At 41.7% G+C, this 10552-nt stretch overlaps 1 protein-coding gene across 1 annotated transcript in view; it reads left to right on the top strand.

Annotated features, from left to right (window-relative positions):
* The first annotated feature begins 2592 nt into the window (after positions 1–2592).
* Positions 2593–10552, top strand: part of Scg3 (secretogranin III) — a 38979-nt gene continuing 31019 nt past the window's right edge. The window contains exons 1-5 of the mRNA XM_032909767.1: positions 2593–2985; positions 3567–3619; positions 4195–4240; positions 4335–4550; positions 9868–10010. Coding sequence (XP_032765658.1) covers positions 2895–2985; positions 3567–3619; positions 4195–4240; positions 4335–4550; positions 9868–10010 — 549 coding nt within the window. The 5' untranslated portion in view covers positions 2593–2894. The remainder of the gene's footprint in view (positions 2986–3566; positions 3620–4194; positions 4241–4334; positions 4551–9867; positions 10011–10552) is intronic.

Below are 10552 nucleotides of genomic sequence, written 5' to 3'. Positions count from 1 at the left end.
TGGGCCACAATGACAGGCTCACTGTTTGTCCCACCGTTCTCACCATGTCTTTTGCATTCACCTGTGTCATGGCTACTACTCTCTTGTAAAGCCAATACACTTTTAAAATACCTAATATTTATATGCCTTTGCATATACGAATAAAATATTTTAATCTTTTTAATATTAACAATTTTTCCAAACCTTGTGCCTTAGCTAGGGTTTCTACTGCTGTGAAGAGACACCATGACCACAGAAACTCTTAGAAAGGAAAACATTTAATTGGGGATGGTTTACAATTTCAGAGGTTTAGTCCATTATCATCATGGCGGGAAACACGGCACCAGGCAGGCAGACATGGAGAGGTAGCTGAGAGTTCTACATCTGGATCAGCAGGCAGCAGAAAAAGCATGAGCCACTAGGTCTGGCTTGAGTTTTTGAACTCCAATGCCCACTCCCCCAGTGACACGCCTACTCCAATAAGACCCTACCCCTTAATAGTGCCACTCCCTATATGTCTATGGTGGCCATTTTTATGCAAGCACCACACCTTGCCTGGTCATTAGTTCCATTATTTGGACTCCATTTGAACTCTGCACATACAAAAGAGACATAACACACCTCTGTGGTTATTTACTCACTTATACTTAACTAAAGAACATCATGTTGCACACCAATCTTATATACTTAGATAGTTGTTTTGCTGTTGGTTTCACTACAGCTTTCTTTTCTCTCTCTATCTTTCTCTTTACTAGACAGGAGACCAGCAGTGACCAATGTCAGCTTGTCTTTTTATACAAGCAACCATGTTAGGACCTGGTACATTAAAAATTCTCAATATATATCTGTCAAATTAATTAAATTAAGATTAATCCCCTTACGAACCTATGCTTTTCCAGTATGATCATGTATAATAACTAAAAAGCATAAACTAATTCATATTCTATGATTCCTTCCTTCCCTGTAAGTCAGCCGATCTGAAACATTATATTTTCCATAGTTCAGTGTCTATCTAATGCAATAACAAATGGCATATATATGTCAGCTGACAGGGCTGTCATTTACGTCTTAAGGAACAAAGAACTAATGAAATTACCCTTAGCACAGCTGTGCTTTTAAACTATGACCTATTTTTTTTAATTTTTAAACACAATTTTAATTATTATATGGATATGTGTCTATGCAGGGTTATGTGTGCACGAGTTGCTCACAGAAGCCAGAAGAGGATGTCAGGTCCTCTGGAGTCGTAATTACAGACAGTGGTGAGCTGCGCTTGTGTGGGTTCTCTGCAAACCCACTGAAGCATCTCTCTAGCCCATGAGCCAAGTTTTAAGACTGCAGCATACCAGGATAATGATACTATACTACCCACCATTGAGAAAGAGCTATTTGGTTTGAAGTAACTGCTAGATTTGAAGTACTCTGTAACAGTTTTTAAAGTATCAATTTAAAGAACAGACTCACATGGAAACAAAAAGACTTTTAGATTCTTAATTGAAATACTTGCATGACTATTAAACTCGAAACCTCCAGAAGGAGGGAAATTTGTCTGTGGGTTTGTTTGTTTGTTTGCCTTCAAGTATTTAAATAAGTAACTTGGTCGGTGAAAAGGAGGAGGCGGAAATCAAAGGCCTGATTGTGCTGGATCCTTCTTTGTGGTCATTATTCAGCTGGGTTCTCAGCAGGCTGCAGTTGAAAGGGAAAGATCCAAGTGCTGCTTAAAAATCAGACTAAAGAGCTTGCCCAGCACCCTGCTCACATTATGCTATTCGTATTCGCCACTTAAAACTCTTTGGATAGTAAATTGTATGCAATGACCTCAGGCTTCCGGGATAGTCTCAGATTATAGGGAGCACCCCTCTGACTTGCTTATTGGGGGGGAGGGGGTATATTTTTCATGGCTTTCCATTTTGTTGAAAGACTCCCAGAACATCAAGATCCTCAGGTATAAATGAGACCTGGGGAAGAATGCCACACACTATTTTCCCTACTGGATTGGAAGAAGAACAAAACTGAGTGTTTCTGCCCTGACTAGTGAGGACTCTCACTCCAAGAGGGACAACGGATTTTTTCTTCTTCTATGTCTCGCCATATGTGAGAGTGGAGTTATATGCACAATCTATTTGAAATAATATTCAAGCAGTTTCCTAATCAAAAGACTCCTGTGGAGCTGAGACGCAAGAGCATCAAAAGAATGTCAACACTGATCAATAAAGGCAGGTCTTTATAAGGTTTAATAGAATTATATCTTTTGATTATAATAGAATTTTATAGGTATAATAGAATTATATCTTTTGAGTATAGCAGGAAATGATTTTGGAGCAGAAGAGTCACAAATCAAAATTAGACAAGATTACCCATTTCCCCTTGACAAGTTTACAGGTAGAGAGGGCATTTAGTCCTTGTGGTACGACAATCATGCCTATCGTCCAGCAATCCTGTAATCCGACCGGCCTCGGCTGTAGAAACATACCCAAGACTGCGGCATGGAAAATACGCGAGCATGCCTGTGCCCCCTCCCCCGCTCCGTTCCCGCGGGATTGGAGTAGCGCTAGGTCGCTGACGCCATCCTCACGCCTCTGGTTTGCATGGAGCATGCGCCTCCTCCTCATTTCCTCTCCCCGAGCTAGTAGAGTAAAGCTACGCCCAGGCCCGCGACCGCAGGCGACGCAAGAACTTCAGCACCCGCGGGCCGGACAGCGCCCGCCGCACCTGCTCACCTGCTCCGGGCGCCGGAAGAGCCCACATCCTCCCGCCAGCCCCGTGCAACTGCTGCCCGGGGTCGCCCAGATCCTCTCCCTTCCTGCACCCAGGCTCTTCCAGCTTCTTACTCCCCTTCTCATTCATAACAAAAGCTACAGCTCAGGGGCCCAGCGCCAGGCTCTTTCCAGCAGAGCTCAGAGGAGCAAGAAAGAATGGGGTTCCTTTGGACCGGCTCCTGGATACTGGTGTTGGTGCTCAACAGCGGCCCAATTCAAGCTTTCCCCAAACCCGAAGGCAGCCAAGGTATGTGGACATTGCTTGTTGTGATCCGTGAGCTAAATCGCCCTGCCTAGTTTTTCTAAGCAGATCGTATCCGTACGCATTGACAGAATCTTTTTGACTTCAGAGAACGAAGATGGATTTTTCTTTCTCCTTTATTTACCTTTAAAATAATAGAACGATAACATGGTCTTATTTTGAAAATGGGGGAGGGGATACCTGTTCTTAAAGTGGCTAACATTTTTCCCTCGTTACATATGCAGGATATGAAGGTCTCTTTTAATGTACCAGCAGTGATAATCCAAATAGTATATTTCCAATTGAAAAGAGCTAATAAGCCAAGAATTAGAACTATGTGTTAAGTTTCTGATCAGAAAATAAAAGTGTGATTGCATTTAACTCAGGATATACAGTAATATAGTAAACATACCAACTTTGATATCCACATGTATACAATTGATAATCTTTGCTAATATAAATTTTATTTTATCCAGAATTATTTCTCCAGAAAAAATCTTTTTTTCATTGTGTTTTTTATTTTAATGAGGAACATATTTGACCGCCCAAAGGCACATTAAATGTATATTTATGTGTATTTATTCTAGACAAATCCCTGCATAATAGAGAATTGAGTGCAGAGAGACCCTTGAATGAGCAGGTAGGTTGAATGTAAAAACATAACTCCTATGTTATTTTATTGTTTTCACTTACTGTAATTTCCTTGTGATATTTTAGCCATTTGACATTTATAAACTCCAGGACATAATAATAAATTGACAAAAATTAAGGCGATAAATCTAGTCCCATTAATTCTGTGTCCTCACGATGAGTACACTTGAGTTTCTGTAGAGCACACAGACTAAGGTGTGATGACAGCCCAGTGAGGTCAGCACTGTAGCCACTCCTAGAAGATGATCTAATTTACCAAAGATGTGTGCGTGGCTTATTTTGGTTTGTTTGATTGCCCTGCAACTCTTGATCTTCCTGCCCCTTCCTCTTGAGTGCTGGGATTATAGGCACATGCTATCACGTTTGTCTTTTGTCACTATCACAGGAGAAAGGAATTAATTGATTAATTAATTAATTCGTCTCATTTAATCCTTATGCAGTGCTTTCTGCCCGCACTTAACAAACAGAACTAAATCTCGTAGAGAGTAAATCATTTGGCCCGTGTACTTGGTAAACAGTGAAGCGGTGATTTAAAAGCAGGTCTGTCTCCTGTTTGTTTCACAGATCGCTGAGGCAGAGGCAGACAAGATTAAAAAGACATACCCCTCAGGTAAAAAAGAAACCACACTGCTGTTCCGTTCCATATGTAGGTCACGGAATTCTAAACTAAAATGGGTGTGTTGGGCTTGGAACTTTTCTTCCAGAAAGCAAGCCGAGTGAAAGCAATTTTTCTTCCGTCGATAACTTGAATCTGCTAAAGGCGATAACGGAAAAGGAAACAGTTGAGAAAGCCAAGCAATCCATAAGAAGCTCCCCGTTTGATAACAGACTGAATGTGGACGATGCCGATTCAACTAAAAGTCGGAAGTTGACCGACGAGTACGACTCCACTAAGAGTGGACTGGACCGCAAGGTTCAAGGTAAACGACTTAGAAGATGCTTTGCTGCCTTTTCTTCTCGTTTTGGGTTTCTCGTTGCATGTTAAGAAAAGGTCGCATACTTTCACAATGTATCTGATCCACTTACAGCCTTTTACTTATCAAGTCCAAAGCTGAGGTAAAACCAACATTTACTGATAACGTACAAAAACGTAGAGTCTCAATTTTCTCCCTTTAAGATTCCTTTGCTAAATGGTGTGGTGGCTCAGGCCTGTAATCCTGATCAACACTCAGGATGATGAAGCAAGAGAGGTTCAGTCTGAGCTACAAGGGTACCGGGCCATCCAGACCCTGGCTCTGAAAAAGTGAGAAAGGCGGCCATGTTGATTAGTTTTCCTTACTGATGCTTTAAAAAAAAAAAAAACTTAAAAACCTGATATCTGTATTTTGCATTTTTGAATTCGTCTCGCTATTTCTGTTTAATAACTAGTACAAATTAAATTATGATTTCCTCAAATAATTTGATCAATTAAAATACCCTCAATGATAAAATGTCCACTGTTTAATTATTGAAAGTTTCTTCCTCTTGCTTCTGATCATCTAGCCAAAACACATCTGCATTTTAACCCAGACTTCTTGGAGCTGCAGACCTACTTTCTTCCTACCTACCATCTTGCTTTGGGAGTTTCAGATGCACTTTTCACTGAGTGTATCCCAGAATGAGCTCACGGGCTCTGTCCTCTTCACTAGTCCTTTTTAAGAGGGGGAGACCAGAAGGGGAGGTGAGCGATCAGGATGTAAAATAAATAAATAGGGAAATAAATGGGAAATAAAAGAGATCTTTCCTTTTTTTTTTTTAAAGATTTATTTATTATATGTAAGTACACTGTAGCTGTCTTCAGACACACCAGAAGAGAGCATCAGATCCCATTACAGATGGTCGTGAGCCACCATGTGGTTGCTGGGAATTGAACTCAGGACCTCTGGAAGACCAGTCAGTGCTCTTAACCACTGAGCCACCTCTCCAGCCCTAAGAGATCTTTCCTTAGGAGCTGTGCTATTTATCTTTTTTTTTTCCATGACGGAAATCTAGGATTAAGCTATTTTTCTTTTTTTTTTCCTTACCTCTTCAATTCTAATCTTCCAAAGCTTACTCATCTCGCTTCTCATGTTATTTCCCAACTTTGTTTTGTTACAAAAGACTACTGTTCTCAACCACCACCAGCTTTACCCAATACCCAATCACGCCTCACTGGAACTACAGCAAAATCTTTTACACATCTCCCAGCAACCACTGCAGCTTTTCTCAACCTACTCATGGCATGACAGCTGGAGTGGAGATTTTAGTTTACAAACCTGACATATTGCAATTAATGTGCTTGCCATTCTTTGTAGAGGGTGCTTGATAGCAAACCCAGGGCCTCGTGCATGATAGGAAATCACCCTACCACTGAGCTCAACCACAGAGCCCTTGAGATATAGTCTAAGCTATACTCTAAGCTAGTTTTAAACTGGTGATCCTCCTGCCTCAGTTTTCTGACTGCTGGGCTTGCAAACATATGCTGCCATGACCAGCATGCCCTGTTAGTTCTGCTCATTTGTTCTGAGCCAAGGTCTTTTGTGCAGCTCAAGCTGGTCTGGATCTTAAGGTTGTCATGCCTCTATGTTCAGATGCTGGGATTTCAAGTATGCAGTGAGCATGCCTTCTTTAATAAATCTCTTTAATAGATTCTCATTTCTCTTGGGACAAAAAACCAAAATCCTTCATATAGTCCCTGCCCTCAGAGTTACTGTCCAACACTTCTAGGTTGGTCTGGCACACCTGACCTGATAGACGCCTTGCCCCTTGCCTTCACTGCACTTCTTGTAGTTTGAACGTTTATATTTATAGCTGTAATCAGTTATGATTGTCTTTATCCAAAACTACACTGAAATAAAAACCTCACAAGAACAGAGGCCTATATTACAGGTCAGTGCCTGAATAGTCACTAGCTTGTTGTATGAGTCTCTGAGTGAAGAAATGAGAGAGTGTGTAAGGGAATGAGTGAACCGATGTAAGTAGGCTTTCAAAGAGAATTTCCACTCTGCAGACCAGTGCTTAGAAGTGAGCACAAGCTTTCTTCTCTGTCCTTATTTTGTTTCATGGCAACGAGAGAATTATGCTGATTATCTCTGGGGCGGGGATTCCCAGTTGAATGGGACTTTCACAGAACATCATGGTCTGAGAAGAGCTTAGACGTGTATTATGTGTGTTGGGTGGATAGAGGCCATGATTTATGTTTTGCTACTTGGGGAATTTAAAACTCGAATTCTACTATTTAACCTAAGGTATGTGGACCAGAAGCACAGACACTTGGCATAACTGTGTCAAAAACAAGTTTAATCGCTCTAGTTGAACAGAACATTTAGTTTAATAAAGTATAAAAAAGAATGCAGTGTTTGTGTGACTTGATTAGTCACACTGCTGTAAGTGCCAGTCAGATTTGTTTGTGACTTGACCACTAACTTGAGCAGCTACTTTCTAAATTTTTCATATTATTGCCGGCTCACAGATTTTAAACTATAAGGTTAGTCCTTGTGGCTTTGGGCTTATCCTACATTTTCTTTAACGTTACTTGAGATCCTAGAGAAACTGAACCGAGGGTCTCAGAGAGAATGTTTTGTGGGTGAAGGTCTAGTTTCCTTTCCTAGTGTGCAAATCCTACAGGCTAAGGGTTCGAATCCACAGAGCACTAGAGTAGAACATTAGAGAAGTGCAGACTTCATCCCAGAAGGCAGAGAAGGGGAGATTCTCTTCGTCACGCTATATCCTCAGACCTAAGGCCATCTGTAAGGAAGTTCCAAGTTCAAGATTCTTGCCAGTTTCTTCTTATGTGCTTATGTGTTAGGCTCCTTTGTGTGTTCACTAGGAAACAAAAAACAAAAAAACAAAACAAAAAACAAAAAACAAACAAACAAAAACACCAAGGTATCATGTAATTCCTTGCAAGCTATGCGCTAGATAATAAACTCAGTGAATCCAGGGACCACGCTCTCAGCCCAATCGTCACTCTACTAGCATTTGGCAGATAGTAAGACTTGAATTCAATTTGACTAAAATGAATTCTAGGTATTAAATGAAATACTAGATATAGCCATCACCCTACTTTGTCTGGCCCATATGAAGACCTGAATTTAATTGTATCAGAGAAATGAATCCCAGGTATTAAATGAGATGCCAGAGATATAAGATGTCCGTGGGAATATCATGACAGGGCACAGTCCTTTGATGTCTGTATAGAACTCTGTCGCTGCCTAAAGGCTTAAAATATGAATCCATGCTGACTTCTTTCGGAGGCTTCGCACAGGGAGCGTAAAATACTCCTTTGTGCACAGTAGGAAGATCACCGTGAGATATTCTGTTCGTTTTTCAAAGCGCTTAGAAGAAACTGATGGAAGCGAAGGGCAGTGGCCAAGTGCTTCACTGTTAACTGCAGCAGCAAAGTTGCACTGTGGGGGAGCTGAGTTCCGGGCTAAGAGCCCGCAGAGGTGGAGGAGGAAGGTACGGCTTCTGAGTTACCAGCCTTCTCCCCGTTGGGAAGTAAATGAGCTGAAGAGCAGTCATCTGGGTTATTTTCCAGCTCCAGCAGGCAGCCAACATTCTTTCTCTCTCAGATCCTGAGGGACCAGCGGGGAGGGAAGTAAATTCTTCCACCTCTGCATAGCCTATTCCCCAGTGCCTGACTTGCAACCCACAAATGGAAAATTCAGACCAAAGCGATAGAGAGGCCGTGCTCCTAAGAAATGGAAGTCAACGTTCAACCAGCCAGGGGCGGGGAGGACTAATTTTGTGATTCTTGTCATTCTGTCATTTGGGTCTCAAAGGCCTCACAGCTGAACAAGACTTTGTCCTCTGTGCCCAATCACCACTCATCTTAATAAGCTCGTTTCCAAAAGAGGGAGGAGGATCTGTCTGCCTGAGGCAGCAGATGCCACCATCTCCACAGTCTAGAAGAAAGGCCACACCGTCGCAGGAATCCTCTGAGGGCCTCAGAAGGAAAGGGCAGAATTGAGATAGAAATAAGTTGTTCTTTCTTTGAGCAAAAGTGATAAAGATTGTTCCTAGTGCTGGGCGCAATGGTGCATGCATTTAATGTCAGCACTCTGGAGGCAGAGGCAGGCAGATCTCTGTGAGTTCAAAGCCAACCTACCCAATGACACCCTTTCTTCAAAAATAAAAAATAAAAAGTATGATTCATTGCATATCTGGCGAGGAATTTCCATTTTCTCCAGAAGATAATCACTCAACTAAAAAACTAAAAAAAAAAAAAACAAAACAAAACAAAAAAAAACCTCTGAGTCTGCTCTGCATTTTACAATAGTACACTCAGTCTGCATGACGACTGTATGGCTCAAAGGTGCATTTAACATCTCGTTTCATTTGCTCCTTATAACAATTCATGAAAATTGCACTAAATAGATAGCCTTATATTCACTTGTTTTATTGTTTTGTTTTGTTTTCAGTTCTGGGGCTTTACAAATGCTAGGCAAAGCACTCTACCACTGAGCTAAACACACAGCCCAACACCCTTATTATTTTGTACACTGACCCAATGTCGTATAAATAACAAGAAATATCACTGGGATATCTGATCTTTCCCATCTGCCTCTATGTGATGGAGAGAAGTAAACACTGAATTGAGTCTGCTCAGTGTGGTACAGATTTCCAGGATTCTTGTGAGGTCGGTAAAAAGCCTCACTGGCCTCATCCTCTTTCTCTCTCTCATCCATCATGTGTCTCTCATTGTTGTTGTTTATAGTTTGGGTTTGTTTTGTTTTCTCTGAGACAGAAGCTCCCTCTGTAGCCCAGGCTAGACTCAAACTCTAGGCACTCCTCTTCCCTCAGGCTCTCAAGTCCAACGATTGCAGGACTGATCCATCACACTAAGCCCCTTTCCTTCCCTCAGAATGGTTCCTTGCTTTAGTCTGAAGTTATGCTGCATTCCCAGGAAAACTAAGGATATATTTATAGGCCTCTCTGCAAAGATTTGCACGTCGTTTGTGCAGATCTCGCACCTTATATCAAAGTTTTGATTCCAAGCTCATAAAATAAGTTCCCTGTCTTTTGGCAATTGTGATTTATCACATTAAGTTTTGTTCCATAGAGGTTCTCTAGCAGCCAGGAATGGCAGTCCGTGCCTATGAGGACTGCTGCAAGGGTGACATAGCAGGATGCTATCTCTAGATAGACAGACGATTAATTAATTAATTAATTAAATGTAATGAAAAAGCGAAGTATTTCAAAAGGGATAGGTTATAAAATGATGCATGGACTAGGGCTGTACTCACCAAGATGTGAAGCTGTGCTCGCTCTGTCTAGATGACCCAGATGGCCTCCATCAACTGGATGGAACTCCTTTAACTGCTGAAGACATTGTCCATAAAATTGCCACCAGGATTTATGAGGAGAATGACAGAGGAGTGTTTGACAAGATTGTCTCTAAACTGCTGAATCTCGGCCTAGTAAGTATATGCATAAGAATAAACTCTGCAGTGTCCTAAGTCAAGCCTCATAATTAACGTAACCGAATGCTAATGGTGCTTATGGTGCTTCATACTAGACTCCAAAGAATTCCCTGGAGTTTTTCGGAAGAGCCAGATAAGCACACACACCCATCCCACAAGCTGTTTGAGAGTCAGATGAGCTGCGAAGCTTGCCAGGGAATGTCTTGTGCCCAGCTGGAAGTCAGGAAAGACTTCAGAGGAAGAGGTGTTGGAAATGAGCTTAGAAGGAAGTGATATAACCTGCTGGCTATAACCAGCAGAGACCGAGGATGTATGTGGCAAAACCAGAAATAGCACGAGCAGAGACTTGCACTGTGTGTTTGAGGAACGGAACTCTGAGCAGTTGAATCAACCCCAGTCTCAGCTCGGCTGTTCAGCCCTGACGCAACCCCAGGAGATTTTACCATGGTTCTTACTTTACAGTTACAAGGGACATGTAACTGACCATGTGACCTACAGCTGCAGAGCATCTCTCCTCCTCCTCGCACTCACTCTCTAAG

Source organism: Rattus rattus, chromosome 8 (assembly GCF_011064425.1).
Source record: "Rattus rattus isolate New Zealand chromosome 8, Rrattus_CSIRO_v1, whole genome shotgun sequence".
NCBI classification, from domain to species: domain Eukaryota; kingdom Metazoa; phylum Chordata; class Mammalia; order Rodentia; family Muridae; genus Rattus; species Rattus rattus.
This window is presented reverse-complemented; position numbering and strand designations above follow the sequence as displayed.